The sequence below is a fragment of the Ictalurus furcatus genome, chromosome 11, assembly GCF_023375685.1.
Source record: "Ictalurus furcatus strain D&B chromosome 11, Billie_1.0, whole genome shotgun sequence".
Classification (NCBI taxonomy): Eukaryota; Metazoa; Chordata; class Actinopteri; order Siluriformes; family Ictaluridae; genus Ictalurus; species Ictalurus furcatus.
In genome coordinates, this window is record NC_071265.1 from 8,891,260 (window position 1) to 8,911,944 (window position 20,685).

Genomic DNA, 20,685 nt, shown 5'->3' on the forward strand with positions numbered 1-20,685 from the left:
AAAAAAATATTCACTTATATCTGCAAAGCTGCGGGTTTTGTTTGTTTGGGGGTTTGTTTGTTTTTAACCCAAAAACTGGGTTCAGCTTTTTTCTACCCCAACTCATCTTCTTGCCAGTGCAGTAGAGTATCCAAGGGGTAAGTTGCCTTAATGAAAGCACGTTTTCTTAGAGTCATCTTGTGTTGTATCCTTAAACATCCTCACTAAAAGCACAGAGTCCACTTTGGCTGTGAGGTAAACCTGAAAAACAGCAGTCTAACCAGTCCATTGGACGATGAATTGGTGGTATTTGGAGACCTTCTTTCTGGATCAATGGTCCCATAACTATCCTTTCCCATTGTTGATGGAAATATCTTAAGGCACAGAGCAGTTCAATTTTATGCTCATAATACACTGCAATTTATTGCATTCTCCCACAAATATTATAGCAGAAGAAAGAGCCAAGTTATTATCGTTTTATAGGACTTTATATCAATAATAAGAACCACATGAAGAACTATAATTTGAGTTATGAAACAAATCATGCAATCATATTAGTCATGACTATATACTGAGATTGAAAATGTGGTTTTATTTGTTTTACCCACACGCACACTAAAACAGATCTGTGGCGCCGCCCCAAGTTCATGCCCCGTGCTCTAAAAGTGGGATTTTACAGTTTGTTTCCATTAAGTCTGAGGAGTGATGTGCTTTAATGTAAATCCATGTGATTCCGAGAACAAAATAGAGCTGAAAGGATAAATGCATCATCTCTCTTCAAGATGGATTTGATGCTGCTGTTCATAATGAACTGGAACACAATGAGTACTTACAAACAGTTATTGTGTAACTCACATTTGTGTTTGCTATGGGTTTTTTTTTTTTTAAATGTTCAGAGTAGTCATAATTTTCCTCATTTCCATCTCCATCCCCAATTTATCTTTGACAGCTCTGGTGTGATACACTGCCTTCTTCAGAAGAGGTTTGGAACCGGATGGTCATGACAAAACTTGGCTTATTTTGGCTCTTTTTAAGCTTCTAAGGCTTTTTTTTTCCCCCGTTGCTTTGGAGTACACAATCCAGTGTACACCCACAATTCACTCACTTTCGGTAATCGTTTTATCCTGGACAGGGTTGCGGTGGATCCGGAGCATATCCCAGAAACACCGGTGGCGGGAATACACCCTGGATGGGACACCAGTCCATTACACCGTATTTGTAGAAACCGGAAAACCCAGAGGAAACCCATATGGACAACCGGAGAACATGTACAGAATCTGTTGAAAGGAAAATAATTTTCAATGTCTTAGAAGTATGTGTTTGTAGCTCAATTAAAAGCAGAGGTACTGATGTGTGGATGGACATGGTGATCGCATTTCAGAGGTTTCAATAGATTGCACCCAAACAGCTGTGTGCAGGTCCAGGATAGCGTCTGTGACTTTGTGATTTTTAGGCCATCGTTCACAAACGGGCATCAGACATTAGATTGTAATCACAAAATTGCTCTGCAATTATCCAGATATTTCTTGATGTTCTAATGGCTGATTAAATAGCAGATGTGGCCTAATTGGGGTAAAAGTTCTTTTCATCTGTGAATATTGCACTGACCCATATAAACTAGTATTTAGTTAACCCTCTCTCTCTCTCTCTCTCTTTCTCTCTCCATCCGCTGAACCCTCCCTGATCGCTGTATTTTTTTCCATGCCTGTTCTCAGTTAGGCAGCTAGTTTCCTTGTTGTGAGATATCTGGCATCTCTTTATTCATAATGGGCATTAGGAGTGGGTGATGTATCAAAAGTATCATATCACGGCAATTAAACACATCACAATACACTATATGTAACCTGATATATGTGTGTGGTAACCTGGGAAAACGCATGACATGGTGACATTTAGTCATGTTCTACTATATATAGTTGTGAAAACTACAGATTACCCTAAAATGGAATCTTTTTTTTTTCTGTTTTATATGTATGTCAATCAGAAGTTAAGTCAAACTTTATTTATAGAGCATATTTAGCACAACGACAGTTCACCCAGAGTGCTTTACAATAAGAAATATAGTATCCAGAGATCATTGCAACAAAGACAACAATACATTTAAATTAATCAAAAGCTAAAGAATTTAAAAAAAAAAAAAAAAACAAGTCTGGAGAGGTCCTGATGTTAAAAGGTAGAGCTTTTTAAGGTAGAATGAGGAACAGATAACAGAAGTTGACAACGTGATCTTCGCGACCTAGGGGCCGTGTACGGCTGAAGGAGATCTCCGATGTTGTCAGGAGCCATTTTGTGCAGTGCCTTAAACACAAATGGAAGAATTTTACAATCAACTCTAGATTTCATCAGGAGCCAGTGCAGTGAGGCAAGAACAGGAGAAATATGATCACTTTACATTAACAGTCTACCTATTAACAGTCTGAAGTGAGTTATAAGTTTAAAATCGGAAATGAATTCTCACTTGACTCATCACTTGAGACTAAAAAAATTCATGGCATTTAAACACAAGCCTGATTTGTCATTTTATCACTCGTATTTACATCAGTGGGGAATTAATCGTTGATTATTTTAGTCAGTTCTGTGCTGTTGGCTAAATTTCTTGTTTTTAATGTCTCTTTTTTTTCTTAGGGAATTTAAACATTTAAAAATGTTGGTCTGCTGTCATCTGTACAGTGTGTATAAGTGCTCTTCTCTGCTTTGATGACGATGTGATGACACAGGAGCATCGTAAACATTTCGGCAGCCGACAGCTAGTCATAAACCCTATTTATTGGGCTTAGGTCTCTTTAGCAATGACATGTAACTATCCACAAACTTTCCTCAAATCATGAGGAAAAGCTAACAAGGTTTTGACCTGTTAACCTGGCTCCTTACCCAACATGCTCTTTGCAGGAAGATAATCAAGCCAAGGTTAGAAAGTAACAAATAAAAACCTTTCTACATTGACTACGTTTACATACACATCAATATCTTGATATTAATCAGAATTTGGCAGTATTCGGATTGGCATCGCGTCACGCAATGCCGCAATCGATTCAAATTAAGACAATATTCTGATTCTACAAATTCTGATCCCCATCTTTGGTGTATGCCTGTTTTCATCGGAAATTTGTTGCATGTGAACGCCATTATTTAGAAAATCCACTGAAAGGCGATATATGTGCATGCTCAGTATGCAAGGAATTGTGGGCGCTAACAGATGCTTAGCTGTAGGCTAGGTATTTAGGAATGGCATCTCAGACGTACTAATAATCATGTATACAGGAATACTCCAATGTCTGTACGCATATAAACATCATATTCGGAATACGACTGCAACCCGAATATAAAGCTAAACGGAATTTGACGTGCATGTAAATGTAGTCATTGTTTAAGTCTTAAAGTAATGTGTTTGGCAGAAAAACTCATTTTTGGGGAAAACACCAGTTGTCACTTATTTTTGGATTTGAAGAAGGTGAAACGTTCAGCAAAAATGATACTGGAACAATAATACCATACATCACCGTGGACCTGGTCACTGTGTTCTAAAGGTACTGCATAAAATGATGCGGTTTATCGCAATATCAGTATTATATTGTTCATCATATGTCCTAACCCTAATGGGAAGTCATATTGAATCATTTAACCCATGAATATTTATATATTCTCAGTCTGTTAAACTGAAATTTAAAAATGTGTTGGAAAGATGGACAGAAAGAAAGACTGATGGGACAAGCAAAAAAAAAAAAAGTTAAATGGTCCCTGAGCAACCTGAATTCTGAACACCGAGGACGATTAAAGAAGGATTAACGTAATGTTTTTTCTAAGCAGAGTGCTCCGTGTGATCGCTTGGCACAAAGTAATGAAATGTGATCGTATACACACTACATTAATGAGCTTTGTGTACAGTTATAGCTCGGTAGCTGTAGAGAGCTTTACACCACCTGTTCCTCACACAGCTGCAAGCCTGTTCTACAGTGAATTGTGTGTGTGTGTGTGTGTGTGTGTGTGTCACACTTCAGTGTAATCACTGGCATTAACAGGTGTGGGTATATAGTAGCAGCTCATTACAAGCCTGTAAAGGCAGCCAAGTTTAACGGTAAATTAGCACCCAATTAACACAGTGCCACTTCTGCGTTCTTTCAGCAGTGTGTCTCTAACCCTAATACACATTCCATGTGTATCTACACACTTCTCTATACAGCTGGCACTGGATGCATCAGCCCCAGATGAATGAGGTGAAATGTTTTTTAATATGTCGTTCTCATAACACAACACGATGGTGCTGTTTGACAGATTTCTAAACCGAGAGTCGAACGTGTTAACACGGAGTCTTATTTTCCTGCTGTGACAGATGTGGATGCATAACAGCAGAGCACTACAAACACTGCTTTTAATGGCAAATTAACACCTAATTAACACTACCACATGCACTGTGTGTATATATACACAGTTGTCTAAGCTGTATGAGCTGCAGATGACAAAAAGTTGCTCTGTGTATCTCAAAGCAGGAAATGAGTCAAGAGGCATTTATTTGTCATTCGCACAGGTACACTGGGAACACTGGTCATTGAAATGCTTGTGATGAGGCTCAGATTTAAACACTGACATGACCAAACACATGATTCTGTGATGTGATGGTTAATGAAACAGTGACGTACAGCGACAGAGAAAAGTGACGCTTTATTAAGTGATTACAATGGCAGAGTAAAAGTGACATGCTATTGAATTCATTAATATTACATCATCGATTTTTTTTATCATAAAATGATTCATATGCGTTAATGTTATTTATATGACATTACATGAATTCTCAAATTTGATTGATGTTGTTAATTAATTACTTTAAGAGTAGTAGATCCAGCTTCAAGGCACTCATTGTACAGGGGGTCCCAAAAGTCTCCATACATAGGGGACTATCAGTCCATCCTCGTGGGTTTAATGGACGTGCACAACCTCAGTTGTGCCTTAGTCAGTGGATGTTCATGGACGTCCAGTTCTCGGTAGGTCCGCAACGCTTCCGGTCTTTATGAATTTGTTAATAGGGTTGGCAACAGTGTCGTGTGTGTGTGTGAGATGTGCTTGCCATGTTTCCTGTTAAAGTCCATCGCAACCTTTTTTATATATATATATATAATATAAATAATCCATCCATCCTCAACCGCTTATCCATTATCAGGTCGCGGGTATATATATATAATATAATATTAAATTAAAATTTTGGAAGACTTTTTGCTAAAAAGTGTTAATTTCCTCCATGTATGAAGACTTTTGGGACACCAAAATGTTAACGTTTCTATGGTAACAACTTACACAGGGACGCGCCGCATAAACAGATTTTAAAAACATATAATTTTTGATATAGCAAAGTTTTGTGTGAGAAGACATTTTTGGACAAGCATTTTTGGAAGGAGACTCCAGTGTCAGGGACTTTAAGCAGTCATAGATAAAGCCAAAATTTGTACTTGGCCGACATCAGAAATGACAATAAAAAAAGATTAGCATTTTCCAATTTCTCCGTAACATGACAAGCTCTCTTATTAAGTTCGAGATCGAGAAAGAGAGCCTGCTGATGAAATGCAAGTGATAACAGGAACTAACTTGTCTCATGGACATTTTGCCAAGTTCAAAATAACTATAAATGGATAAAAAGTACAACATGGCATTCTTTGATAAGTAGAATTTGCTTGTGTTAGCTAATTGATGCGGTATATGAGGAACAGGATGTGCTTCATGTCAGGCATGACATGACATCGCACCACTCTGACATTGTCATTTTCGATTATTTTTTATTATTAATTGTTCCATACATGACGTCACTCTATTCCACTTTTATTTTATATTGTTTCCTAAAGGTTTCTTTCATATAAAGTTAAAGTGTAAAATTTAAATCCGAATTTAAATATTACCTAAAAAAAAAAAAAAATCACAAATTTGTCTTTGTGGCATATTTTTAAAGATTTTTGGCAGCAATATCAAAGCCAATATCAAAGTGGACTGAGTTCTTGGAGCTTAGATTTTGTAACGCAAACAACCCTAAGTGTTGTTTAATACAGTTAGACAGAAATATCAGCTATGGCTCTCAGATGGAGACTATTGAAGTGCTTTTAGATTTATGCAGTAACTCATTCTGTTAACATGCCAGTGCATTGTAGCAGGTAATAAAACTCTCAGCCCTGGCTTTCTGTGTATGCATGCATATATTTTACAAACCATATAATATGCATATGGATCAACACAAGACATTATTAATGTGTATAAATATTGTATGCCATAATTTCCAACCTTTATATTGTCTCAGAAAGGTACAAGTGTATATTAATTGAGAAGTAAAGTTCAAAATTGTCAATTTATTTCTAAAGAAAAAAGCGACACTACGGTAAGAGCACTTTATGAGTCCGTACAGGATTTCCTAGAAGTGTTTTGTGATTGTTGCGGCCAAAAATCAGTCCCTCCAGGATTTTGCGATCGCAGAAACGAACGCAAAATCAAGCAAACTCCAGAGTATTCGGGGGAGCTTACAATTTTTCACAATTACAGCAGATTTTCCGTAGATTTGGGCTGAGTCACATCATCACAACTCATCGATTCACGTGCATCGGACATGAGTCAGCTAAAAAATTACAGTTGCCAACAAACATCACAGTGAAAGCAAGTGCAAAACAATTTCATGCAGTTGTAATTTCGCCAATTCAAGTAAAGTTCTGCGAAATAAGCACTAAATATTCTGCGAGTTACATCGCAAATTTCCCCCCCCAAAAAAACGCAGCGAAATCATGCAAAAATATTGTGGAGTTTGCATGATTTTGCGTTCATTTCTGCGAAATGAATCTTTGTAATAAACCCCCCACCCCACCCCCCCTTTTAAACCTTCTTGTTCTTTGACGTCAATCAATGCCAGATAAATGTGCTGAGTCCTTGGCATGTACCCCGTACCCCTGTTAACGTAAAAGTACGGTGCAGTTTGACAGGATTAGACAGAAGGATTAACTGTGGTTATTTTTATTTTACTGAATGGCTATTCTGTGAATGGAAAAAAAAAAATAATAATCCACGACCGTGTTTCATCAGTTACCTTTGGCAGGGATTTCCTTTCCACAACCCTAATAATATTTAAATAGGGATTCTGTTGCATTAAATTCTTGGATATTGCGTTACCTTCGCACATATGTTCTGTATATTCAGCATATGTGTGCATGCCAAATCTGCAGAACTGACCATCATGTGTGTAATTATATAAGGGCATGGGGGGGGGGGAAAGAGATGAATGCTTTGCACTTTTTAATTATTTCAACATATGTGAGAATCGAGCCTGTGTTCCCGGTGTGTGTTCTGTCATTTATGTACAGTACAGTACACGTGTTCGTAATGACTGTGGTCAGGTCGGACAAGAGCGGGTCATTTGTGTCAGTCTGATTTCGAGCGAGGTGTGTGCTCTTGCTATGGGCTGTCTACTTCAGTTAAGATTTTGACGAGATAATGTTTAAGGATGGAGGGGAGGAGGAAACCCGCTTTACCCTTAGGATCTGCTCTGGTTCTGTCAGTACAAAGCCGGTTTATTTGGCACACTGGACACAGCAGCACTGTGTGTGTGTGTGTGTGAGAGAGAGAGAGAGCGCCATTAGCACTGCTCCAGTTTACATAAGCGCAAAAACACACACACCCTACTGTACTGTAGGTACCAGAGGTGAGTTCACCTCTGCATTTGCATGTCAGTGATATTACTTTCACTGACCCCCTCCCTCGCCCCCCCTTATTTTAGCTTGTTCAGGGATCCAGCTTAAAAAAAGAAAAAGTGCCACATTTCCATTACGTAATCATAAGTGGGAATTTCCTTAGGAGTAATAACAGTGGAGGGTTTTACAAGACTTTGCCATCCAAGTCTAGTCAAATCCTTCAGCATTTATACCCAGCACATCAGTATCATCACAGACAATGCTACAGATTGCGTGACAAAGACGGCAAATACATATTTCTCTGCCTTTAGTTTTTTTTTGTTTTCCATACTCAGCTTCTTGGGAGCAGTGTGGCTTAGTGGTTGGCACATTTGCCTTGCACCTCCAGGGTTGAGGGTTCGAGTCCCTCCTCAATCCGGACCGCAGAATCTGTCACCATTTTCAAAAAACAGCTAAAGACCCACCTCTTCCGTGAGCACTTAACTAACCCCTAAAATGCCAACCCCCATATTATTTAAAAAATAACGAAATAAATAATTACACTGGCTCTTACACCTCTACTCTGTGTACTTTGCTTCTCTAGAACTCAATTATAAATCCTGTATGGTAGCACTACTTGTATTGCTCTCTGCTTGATGTATCACTTTGCCTGTATTTCCTCATTTGTAAGTCGCTTTGAATAAAAGCGTCTTCTAAATGAATAAATGTAAATGTGTGCACGGAGTTTGCATGTTCTCCTCCGGGTTCTCCGGTTTCCTCAGCCAAAGACATGCGTTGTAGGCTGATTGACATTTCCAAATTGTCCGTAGTGTGTGACTGTGTGCGCGATTGTGCCCTGCAATGGTTTGGCAACTCGTCCAGAGTGTCCCCTACCTGGGATTGGCTCCAGGATCCCCGCGACTTTATGTAGGATAAGCGGTACAGAAAATGGATGGATAAACAGATTTAGCTTCTCAAAGAATGCATAGCATTAACCATAATATTAGCATTGGCAGTGTAGTGTACTGCATTTTTTTTTTTTTTTTTTTTTAGTAAAACAGTATTTTCCTCTTCACGTCATTAATTTAACCATTTTTTTCCCCACTACTATTTTTTCCTTTTAAAAATCCCATTCTTTTTTGAACAGCTTTCTCGTAAATAACGGTAGCTTTTTCTTGAACCCCGAGTCATACGATTGGCATAACCATGCCATAAACGTGCCATGGGAGATCAGTTATATAAAACGTCCAGTAATAGTAATGATAGCCGTCATAATGTTTACTAGCTTAACCACTGCAGTCTCATGCTAACGTGTGCTCAAGAGCGTGCTCATGTTTTATGAACCAATTTTATGAGATGTACTTCATTACAACTGCCATAAAATAGCTAGCAGCCCCCAAAAATACTGGTTTCTGATTGTTTCACTTCATAAAACATGTTGTTGTCCTTGTCTAGCTTCGTGTTTTATAGCATTACAACTTTTAAGTCGCATGCAAATTTGTTTGTTTGTTTGTTTGTTTGTTTTTGTTAAGTCTGTTTCGTTACTTATATTTTCTGTGGGGATGTTAGAAAATATGTTCTGGCTGGCCGTAATCAGAATGTTTGTACCATAACGTGATAAATTAAAGTGTTGCGTAAATAACGTTGTCATGAGAACTAAATAATGGTGCCCTTTACAACACTGGTTCTTCATTTGGTGTTGGAAAGGAGTCAGTACCGCTGGCTGAGAACCGTTTTGTTCCATCGGGAAAGTGGGTTACAGCACCAGATTAAACGCCGACGTTTCAATGCACGTATTTCGATGACTGACGGAGAACAGACACACGCTAGCGGCATGTATTCCACTCCAGCGTGCACCTCTGTTCTGTACAGCTCGGCTCTCTTCATCCAGCAAAGACCCGCTCATTGTTTATTGTCTTGGGCGGCTGATGTGATGAAAGTTTCCCTGCTATGAATGAAAAGAATCCTTTGTAAGCACAGCATCACTAATTCCAGACCTGTCAGCGCTTGCTGATACTGTGTCGTTACACTGTAATGAAATATCTTCTGTACAGTAACAACTCTGTAATCATCTTGTATTAGAGGCTGTTTTATCCATGCTCTATAGGACATGAATGGAGTGCTGATAAAGACCTGCCTTTCACTGAACGTTCTGACAAAATGCATGTTCGGACCACAAATGGTCGTGTTTAGGCCGGTACAGCTTCCAAAATGCTGATTAGAAATTCTGTTGTTTTTAGTTTTGTTTTTTTTTCTGCGCAGGAGCTGAAGCTAACTCCGAGCCGAACGTGGTGACTGCCTCAAGCTGGAACGTTTCCAGTGAAGCACAGAAAGGTGAGTATGTCTGCCATGCTGTATTTGTTTGGATTGTGCCTCCGCCCATTGGTATGGGCCTGAGGGACAGAGATCGCAGGATGTTTTGTCTGCAGACTGAACTCTGTTTTGATCGCTAAAGAAGACAGCGTTCATACCTGTAGCATGTCGGCTAGGAAACTTATTGTGTGACTGGTATCACCTTGATTCCTGCCGTGTATGTGTGTATGTTTTGGGATTTTCCATTGTTTTATGATCAAAATCTGGACCATTTCTTAGCAGTGTGTTAACCTTGCACAGGAAAATGATTCACTATTTTTTTTTTCTCTGTTAGTCTCCTTAAATCCTTTTCATGCCGTCCAGTTTTCCTTGTTTTTTTAAACTAGAGCCAGCTCCGTTCAATTAAATGACGTGAAACGTGCTCTTTAAACCATTCTATTGGCTTAATTGCTCTGGAAACCTGTCACCCTAAAGGAATCTCAAGGCTTTTTTTTTAAGGTTAATTACATCAGATTTTTTCCCTCATCCATGTTTTGTACTTTTATCTACCAACGCTACCGATGCAGGCCTGTCAACCTGTTCTGTTGAAAGGAAATGTTCTGGTAGTGATGTACCAAAAGTTCTTGCTCAAAACCAAAATCAAACTTTGAACTGAACACCAAGGTACAAAAATCCCAACACTGCATATATTATATTAATTGAGTAATGTTGGTAAAATTGGTAGGATAGTGTTGCCTCACAGCTCCAGGGTCCACAGTTTGATCCTGAACTCGGGTTACCGTGTGGAGTTTCTATGCATGTTCTCCCCATGTTGGTGTGGGTTTCCTCTGGGATCTCCGGTTGCCTGCCACCTTCCAAGAACATACTAGTAGGTGTATTGTTGACTCCAAATGTGGTGGTTGCATCCAGTGTACCCAGGATAGGATCCGGATCCACCGCGACCCTGAACAAGTGGTTACTGAAGATTAACGAATCAACGCCGAAACTCATGTAGTGTGAAACTGATGTGCAGAAATGATTCACATGTGTGGTGAAGACCATGAAGAGGATGGATAATTGCCTCATCACTTTCTTGCAGTATTGATGTATCGTTTTCAGTCCAAGGTGCAGTTGTGAAACAGCTGTGGACTCAAAAACACAACTAACAGCCAGTTGTCTCTTTTTTTTGGCTCAGGATTATTACAATAGTGAAAAATAATGCGATCCCATTTTACCTGGCAACCCTGAATAAGTGAGAAGAGCCAAGGAAACCAAAGGAGCCAAGTGTCATTATGATGAAAGATGTTGAGCAGTGTTGCATTCTGCAACATTGTTGTGGTTAATATTAAAGGGAACGAGTTTAACCTTTTCAAACTGAATTTCTTACGTCTGCAATCATTGGAGGTCGATGTTTTGCTGAATCCATACCTAGTACCTGGTTGAAACTTGATTTGTCTCCCAAATGACGTACCATATATTATGTGCTATGTACTCTACCGTCTAGTGTATGAATTTTCGAAGGGGCGTATCGTCACAAACGGAACACAGAAACGTTTTTATTACTAACCGGAAGTATAAAGCATTTCCCAGTCGATGGCAAATGGCGCCAAACACACACGTAATGTGATGCCAGCATGAACACGTTACTCGCACTATTTATACTACAGAATACAGAATAGTGCGTAAGTATGCGATTTGGGATGCACCTTTGTTCTTGCCCAGAACAGTGCAAGATACTGAGCTACGAAAACATTACTTCTCAAATACACACTTTCTGCTCTTTTTAAACACCCAGAACATCATAACAATGTACACAGCTGTCCAAATATCTCATGTCCAACACCTGCAGGTTGCCTGCTCGTTACTCACACACAACATGCGTGCCAAAAACCTGACACACTTGATGTTGGGTTGAGGATGGCTCTGAACACAGCAGGAACATGTGTAGAAATGTGCACTGGAGAAGCACTGACAGGAAGTGGTCTCTGTTTACTTGGTCTAGCTATTCAAAAAAGCTCTATAGGTTTTAAAGCAAACAGCAAACTTTAAGTACCGTGTTATTCAAAACTATATAACGCTATAAAGACTCCTGAACCTTAATAGAGCTGGTTTAAACGGTGCTTTATCTTCTGAACACAAAGATCAGCCACAGACCATCAGGCAAATATAAAACTTTACATTGAGTGGTGTCTGGTTGCTACATGCATTTTATTTGGACAAGGAGACTATAAAGGTGCATATGGGAAAGTAATTTAAATTGCAACCTCAGTAGTTTACAGTAGGTATTAACATGTTGTGATATATAAGGCCATTCCCTCGCTTCGTGTTAGCTTTTTTATATTTTTTTTGCCATAAAAAAATCACATTCATTTCATGCTTTAAATAAAGACAATTTTTTTTGTTGTAGTAGTGGGTAGTATGTTTGAAAAAGTATATTGTGGTGTACAGTATTGTGGTGTTTATTTAATATACTTCCAGTGCATATATTCAATTCAAATTTACACACACCAATGTCTTTGACTCTATATAAATATGACCAAAAAACTATGTAATCCTAAGCATAAACAAAGATAGGTTAACCAAAAAAAACCTAAATTGATTAGGGGAAAATGTATTTAGACATCAGAACTATTTATTTATTTATTTATTTTTACAGCTTTGTGGTTCCGTTTTGGACCATTCCTCCTGGCAAAATCTTCTTCAGATCCAATTTTAATATTCTCCATGAATTTTCCATGGGATTCAAGTCAGGAGATTGGCTAGGCCATGCAAGCAGTTTCACCCTTCTCTTTTCAAAACCAGGCTCGAGTTATTTGGGCTGTATGTTTGGGGTTGTTGTCATGTTGAAATATCATTCTTCTCCCCAGATTCAGTTTCTTGGCTGATGAGATTAAATTCTCCTGTAAGATGTCCTGGTGCATTGCCCCATTCATGTTTCCTTCAATGACGTGTAATGGATCAGTACCCTTTGCAGAGAACCAGCCCCATATCATGATGCTTCCTCCTCGGTACTTCACTGTGGGTGTGGTGTTCTTGGTACCATACACACAAAACCCTTCTTTGTCCAAACATCATGTATTGCCAAAGAACTCTATTTTTGTTTCGCATGTATTGGCCGACCTGTGTAGATCATTCCAAAAGAGTCTGTCTGATTTGTCTAAATTATTGTATAGGTGCATCTCTATGCTTCATTTTAGCAGAGGAGTTTTGTGTGGGGTGTAGGAACAGAAATGAGTGCGTTGCAGTTCATTGCTTATTGTTCTGTGTCTAATTGTTGTTCCTGCTGCTTTCAGGTCATCCTGCAACTCTTTTAAAGGGACTGTTGCCTTTCTTACCTTCTTTATCATTAGTCTGAGAGCAAATGGTGGAAACGAGTGTCTGGATATGTATTTTCCCTGCATTGTAGTTTACAGATTTACATCACAGTGTAATTTCATATTTACGTCATGGTATACATTCACTGAGCACTTTATTAGGAACATTGGTAAACCTACTCATTCATGCATTTGTCTAATCAGACAATCATATGGTAGCAGTAGAGTGCATAAAATCATGCAGATGCGGGCCAGCAGCTTCGGGTAATGTTCATCAGCCATCAGAATGGGGATAAAATGTGATCTCAGAGATTTGGCCTGATTGTTGGTGCTAATATCCTGGGATTTTCACGCACAACAGTCTCTGGAGTTTACTAAGAATGGTGCAAAAAAATCCAGTGATTGTCAGTTCTGTGGACAGAAACACCTTGTTGATGAGAGAGGTCAATGGAGAATGGCCAGACTGGTTCTAGCTGACAGAAAGGCTACAGTAACTCAGATAACCACTCTGTACAATTGTGGTGAGCAGAAAAGCATCTCAAAATGCACAACACGTCAAACCTTGAGGTGATTGCGACCAAAACTGGACAGTTGAAGACTGGAAAAACATGGACTGGTCTGATAAATCTTGATTCCTACTGAGGCACACAGATAGAAGGGTCAGAATTTGGCACCAACAGCATGAATCCATGGACCTAACCTGCCTTGTGTCAATAGTCCAGGTTGGTGGAGGTGGTGTAATGGTGTGGGGAATGTTTTCTTGGCACACTTTGTGCCCAACAACACCAATCATTGCTGGAATGCCACAGACTATTTGGGTATTGTTGGTGACCATGTGCATACATTCATGGCTATAATTTACCCATCTTCTAATAGCAACTTACAGCATGATAATGCACCATGCTACAAAGCAGAAATCATCTTTAACTGGTTTCATGAACATGACAATGTGTTCAGTGTTCTTCAGTGGCCTTCCCAGTCACTGGATCTGAATCCAACGGAACACCTTTGGGATGCGGTAGAACGGGAGATTCACAGCATGAAAGTGCACCTGAACTATCTACAGACATGTCAACGTGGACCAGAATCGCAAAGGAATGTTTCCAACATCTTGTGGAATCCATGCCATGAAGCATTGAGGCTGTTTTCAGATCAAAGGGAGGCCATACACAGTATTAGTATAGTGTTCGTAATAAAGTGCTCAATGAGTGTAGTTTAAAATGGATATTATACTGACTGTAAGTCATGCATTTAAAATGAAGTCCCAGTTATTTTGGTTCCTTAACCATTACAAAAAAACTCAAACTCATTTGTCCTTTAAATTCAAATTCTTGTTAATATACAGAAAAAAAATCTAAAAACAAAATCTAAATAAACCAAGTAAGTTTATTATTTGTGATTCTAATACACAATAGTGCATTTAACTTTTTAATGCTGCAAGTGACGCTTTAATGCTGTAAGCTTAATGCTCACATGTTCTTTTCGTGTCTCCGTGTGGGTTTATCAAGGTTTCTCCAGATTCTCCGTTTTTTTTTTTTTTTCTTTCCCAACCTCCCTTAAATATGCCCTTAAATTTAACCTAGGTGTAAATCTATTTGTCTGAATCAGTGTGTTCATGATGCTCTGTAATGGACTGGAATCCCCATCCAGGTTGAAGTCCTGCCTCATGCTAAGTGTTTGCAGGATAGGCTCTGGCTCCACTGTGACTCCGGGACGGATAAAGCAGTTACTGAAGTTGAAAGCATGAATTTTTATCTTGTTATCTAGAAGGGTGACCGTACATCTGGAGTTAACTGTATGTCAGAGTGTACTTTATTGTACAGCGTGTCTCCAAATGGTTGGGCCTCAGATGTGTGAGTGGGAACTGAAGTTTGGCGCTAATATCCGTTATTCTGGACAGCAGCATTTGTATGTTGTTATAAGAGAGCTGATGTTTGAACAAAGGAGATTAAGAGGTGGGGGATAGAGGAGAGATGTGCCTGGAGAGGAAAAAGCTAATTCCCTTGGCAGCCTCAGACCAGGCATGTCTGGATATGGACTGGAGAGGGATCGGGCCAAGGAGGAGAAAGGAGGGGGAAGGGGATTATGAGAAGGGAAAGTTTGATGATGACATGGATAAGAATGGCACACTGTAACGATGGGAGGAAAATAAACATATATATATATATATATATATATATATATATATATATATATATAAAATATAACCTATATGTATGTATGTGTATATATAGGTTGACAGATAGTGATAGTGTCCAGTAGTGATATCTCAGGTTGATATTGTCTTTGTCTTTTTTCTCTTCTTGCATCTTTCTCTTCTCCTTCCTTTCCTAGAGTAAGGAAAATAGGAATGAGGCTGCATGGCGTTTAGTGAGAGAAGGCAATCCCATTCCCGCAGCACAAGCCTTATTTCAGATAATGTCTTAATAAACCAAAGAACAGCAGATGCCTCGTAACAGTAGGAATACTTCAGCAAATGCTCCTGTCACATGTAGTTTAACCAGTGCTTGGTTTTTAAGAAGAGAAAATTAGTGAGAGGAATCCGGTCTCCTCCACAAGGAAAGTAATATTGTGTATGTCGCTGCACAGCTGTGGGCCCTGGGGGGCTCTTACCCTGCCCCTAACCCTAATGGCCTCCCACTCAATATGCTTTTATTAATTTCCTCGTCAGTCACATTCCTGACATTTCTGCACAGTCTGGCTTCATTCTGGAGCAATGAAATGTCTCTGTAAATGAAGAAAGAAAGTCGGCGAAAACCAGGACGATCACGTGTGTTGAAGCAGAACACGTTATAAGACAAGGTCCCGAGAATGACATTGTGCTTTCGGATCACGTGCTGAGAGAGGAATGGCAGGTGTCATCATACCAGCATCTCACAGGAGACAGGAAACCCCGGCAGCTAGAAGCTGTCTGAGCAAGGCAAGCAAAACGGGTCACGCAGCTGTGGGAAGTCTCAGGAAACCCCGCAGAGTTTAGGATTAGAGCGCGGAACAGTTCTCTCGCTTATTATCAAGTGAACACACACAAACATATCACTGGGTTTTTATTACGATATAAAATTTAGGCTGGGTGCCGTGAGACCCATGTTTTTAGTCAGCTCATATTAAGCATCCTACAGGATTAATAGTAAGTGCATTCCTGGCAACCTATGACCTTATATCCCGTCAGTACTGATCAGCTGTTTTAGGCTCGCTAGTATTCCGCAACGTTTTTTAGTTTTGAAATGCTAAAACCGTCACAAAAAAAGTCACATACTTTCATTTCGGTTTGATTCAATAAGCAGCATGGGTGGACAAATCAAAGCTAGTCCAACTGGCTAGTCCTATAGTTTACTTGCCCAGAAACTGACTAGGATACAATTTTTTTTTTTTACTAAAATCATGTAATAATTTGCTAGTTAAGTGCATTAATACAGACTGATAGTGACGAATGATTACATGATTAGTATCTTCTTCCAGCAAAGTTTCTACTACAGCACATCCTGTCACAACCTTGAGAAAAATTCAGCAAATCGTTGGCCGATGTTTCAGCTATGAGATGTGGTTTTCTGTCCTTTCGTTGCACGTAAATGATATTCGAGTCTGGCTAGCATCTTCATTTTTTCCCCAATATGTTTACCGTCGAGGTGACTTACTTATAGCCGAGAGTTATACTACAGCATTGCACTGCACTTTATTTGGCTAGGGTTTGTCAGTGTTTCCACATACCTGTGTGTTCCCCATACAGAAAAGATTGACCGTCATCTGTGTTTGCTTTTTAGACTGACTAGTAAAAATCATTCAGACCTGCTGGGCAACTATGAATAAAATAGATTCTTAACCTGTACACCAAACCTGCTCATCTGGGACACCCGAGCTCCTGATCTGTCCAACCCTGTAACATAGCAGAATATGTTTAATTGTATTAATTCTCTGGTTTCCCTGGTATTGGGGAAATATTGCAACCATGAAACACAGGCAACCATGAAATGTCTTGTAAAGGATTCTTAATGGCAGATAGCAGAAGTTTGTTACACATGGGAAAAGTGGTGTTACTGTACATTTTTATACAGACCTCTGTGATGACATGGGGCATTCTTTCTGTGTTAACTTCAGAGTTAATTGCGCACCAGAATGACATGTGCCTCCGAACTGTTTCCCTTTTCCTTCCACACTACTCACTCTCACTCACTCATCTCTGCCTGGGTTTTTCCACAGACCACTTCCTCAGACTCGATGCTCCCATGAACAACATCACTACGTCCCTGGGCCAGACTGCCGAGCTGCACTGCCATGTGTCGGGAAACCCGGCTCCCACCGTGCGCTGGCTGAAGAACGACGCTCCGGTGACTCCAGAGGCACGGCGTATTTCCTACAAGCAGACTTCATACGGGTCTCGACTGCGCATTCGCAACCTAGACACCACCGACACCGGCTACTTCCAGTGTGTGGCCATCAACAGCTACGGCACCGTCTCCACCACGGGAATCCTCTTCGTGAAATTCGGTAAGTTTGTTGTGGAACCGATCACTAACGATTCATAACGACGTATTAATAAGCGTGCAGTATTCTCCATCCACCTTTCATGGTTGATTACGAAATGTTTTCTTTCGGTGTTGATTTGTTTCTGTTGGTAACTTTAATGAGGTAATGCCTCATTTCTAAGAGCACGATCCATTCCATCATTCTCTCAATAAACAAATGTGTGTCAGCACATAAAAAGTGAAATCCAGAGCAAGATTCTGGAGTGAAATGAGGTCAGCATGCTTGTTCTGCACTGTACTGTGCCAGTGCTCCACGTTGGCAGCATGTGTTCATCAGAGGTTCTGTGCGTGGTTTGTTCCTGATGTGCTGTAAAAAAAAATAATAATAATTAATTGATTAATAAATAAATAAAAAATAAAAACTTCTAAGTACTGTTCTTTCTTCCCCAGATCCGCTGCCAACACCCCAGTCTGGAAAGCCTTCACCGTGAGTTCTTTTTCTTCCTCTTTACCCTGTACCACATCCAAGCACCTTCATTACTGACCATTAACCACAGCAGTGGAGGAGGAAGAAAGAAAGCACTGCTTATGTTTAAAAAAAAAAAAAAAAAAGTGTTAAATTCCACATCAGATGGTAAATAGTCTAAGGTCAGAAATATGTGTTAATTCAACACTACCCCTAAAATATCCTTCATAATAACTTAAAGAAATATTCCAGCAATTTGCATCGATAGCATGTATTTTGCATTTAGTAGCTGCATCTAGACTAGGTGTAAATAATAGACATAAATTCAATAAAAATTTGCATCTTTCCCTATACTAACCTAAAAGTTATCATGGATTTCTAAGGGCAGTTGTTGAATCCAGGCAATTTAAGTGAAAAACATTTTTGCTGAGCACTTTCATAGATATGACGTTGGTCATCGATGTTTTTCGTTTCAACTCTTAATCCGTAGAACATCGACATGTAAACACGGAAGATGCCTCAGTTTTTCTGGGACGCTTAGGTTACTTGAATGACAGTGTTTGAAAGTTAAACTACATAATGACATATTTTGTCTGTCTCATTATGAGATTGTTGTTGTTAGAATGTAACAGCTGTAGTTTTGAATTTGAGTTATAACACATGTTATTCAGTTCTACAACTGCCCTTAGATTGCCATGATGAGGCAGTTGTTTTTTTTTTTGTTTTGTTTTGCGTTTTTTTTAACCCAGCTTTTTTATTAGTGTGAGAAATCGCTGATGTATTCCTTTAAGATAATGACACTAGAACAATCTTAATGCTAGCATACGTCTTGGACTTAGCTTGTGGATGTGTTTCATTGGTATGCACAGCCAGCACCTGTTTGTGTTTACACACAGATACATTCCCAGGGTTTAGCCGGATTTGAACGCTCTAAGTGTTAATTCAACACTGTTGAGGTTTTGCCACATGGCCTGCAGTCATTACTACATGCCTTTCAGCTGATGATCACCGTGCCTGTATTAACCAGCTGTTACTAGGTGGCGTGACAGCATGTTACAGAGATTTGCATTTTAAACAGTTGATCTAAGGCCGTATTCAGTTAGCGAACGTGTTTGCGCCTGCTGAATCTGTTCCTTTTTTGCTCGTCAAGCCCGGCTATGGTGGTGGTGTTTGAAATGGCCACAGGCCAGCGGCAGACATGCCAGGCGCTATTCCACAGGCAGATGCGTCAGGGTGAAACGTCTCGAAATGCCAGGGTGGAAAAGTGAGTTGGCGTTCGAGAGAGTGACCGAGACGACTGCACGTTATAATTCTAAATCCATGTCAGTCGTTCTTCTAAGTGAGCTCGTCAATGATCACCAGTGAAACTGCAACGTTCACAAATATATATCTCTCATCACTACAGAAAACCTCCATGCTGATGAGCATTTAATACACGGACTTTTGTGTCTAGACGTTGTAAAATGCCTGGCCACCTTCCAGTTCGCATTCATTTTGATTACAGCCATGATAACCCCTTTTCAATGGGGTGGTGCATCGAGTATTTAGCACACAGGTCTTTCTTTGAGGCTCACTTTGGCCTGTTGGTTATCATTAGTGTCATCATCAAAGCGCACCATCCTGCCAGGGTTCATCAGGAAGAAACCTGCTGTCTTTGCTTTCTTTTTTCGCAGGGAAAGCGTAGGTTTTGGAAAAGCGAGAGGCACCTGGTATGGGGTGAGAAAGGAGGGAGCGTCGCTTATGTGGGTTTCAGGGCCGTAATGAATATATTCCCTGCATGACTCCTTGTACGACGTTAGAACAGACATCATGCGAGGGAGAGTGGGGAAGTGCTGCAGTTGTACGATAAAGCACAGCAATGCCGATGAGTTGTGAACAGATAACGGAAGAGAAGAGTTCAGATAAGCCTAGATGTTCACTGAGTCTGCAGTACTCGCGGATCTGGCGTCTTGCCCGCACTAACTGCAGAACAAGATGTCTTCCAGTACTGTCATTCTCTACAAGGTCTTAAAATGGTCTTCTCCCTTGTGCTTTGATTTCCATTTGCTTATAAAACATTTCTAACATGAACTTCTCAGGCTATGTACAAGATGTCCTGTCATGGCTCATAAGTTCTGTTTGATAGAGGGGAACCCCTGAGCTTCAAATCAGAGACAAGGTCTGTTTTTTTTTCTGGTTGTCGTCATTCAAGGATGTGAAACGGGAAGCCGGTCTTAGACTGCAGTACAGATCCAGCTTCCCTTCCCGGCCTCCTGGTGAACCCTCGATACTCAGTTTGCTCACCGCTGAGCCTTATGACAACATGCATTAAAAAGCGTTATTCATAGTCTTTTAATAAATGCAGTATGTTTTGTTTCGGGTTTTTTTTTTTTTAACTCATGCTGCCTTTAGCTTTTCACGTTGCAGGCTTTATGGGGACCTCTTGGGGCAGAGGTAATCGAACACCACAGACGAGGAAGGGACCAGGGCCTCCAAAAGCGGAACAAAGAATACCGTTGTTCCGGAACAAATGTCACTCATGCGATGGACGTCTGTCTTGT

The 20,685-nt window shown here is 39.9% G+C and overlaps 1 protein-coding gene across 2 annotated transcripts in view; it reads left to right on the forward strand.

The window, feature by feature from the left end:
• Positions 1-20,685, forward strand: part of ror1 (receptor tyrosine kinase-like orphan receptor 1) — a 138,259-nt gene that overhangs the window by 93,798 nt on the left and 23,776 nt on the right. The window contains exons 2-4 of one of the 2 annotated variants that reach the window (XM_053635732.1): positions 9,873-9,944; positions 17,414-17,701; positions 18,130-18,166. In XM_053635732.1, the coding sequence (XP_053491707.1) occupies positions 9,873-9,944; positions 17,414-17,701; positions 18,130-18,166 (397 nt within the window). Of the gene's footprint in view, positions 1-9,872; positions 9,945-16,153; positions 17,702-18,129; positions 18,167-20,685 lie in introns of those variants that run through there. The other variant, XM_053635731.1, reaches the window with a different exon arrangement.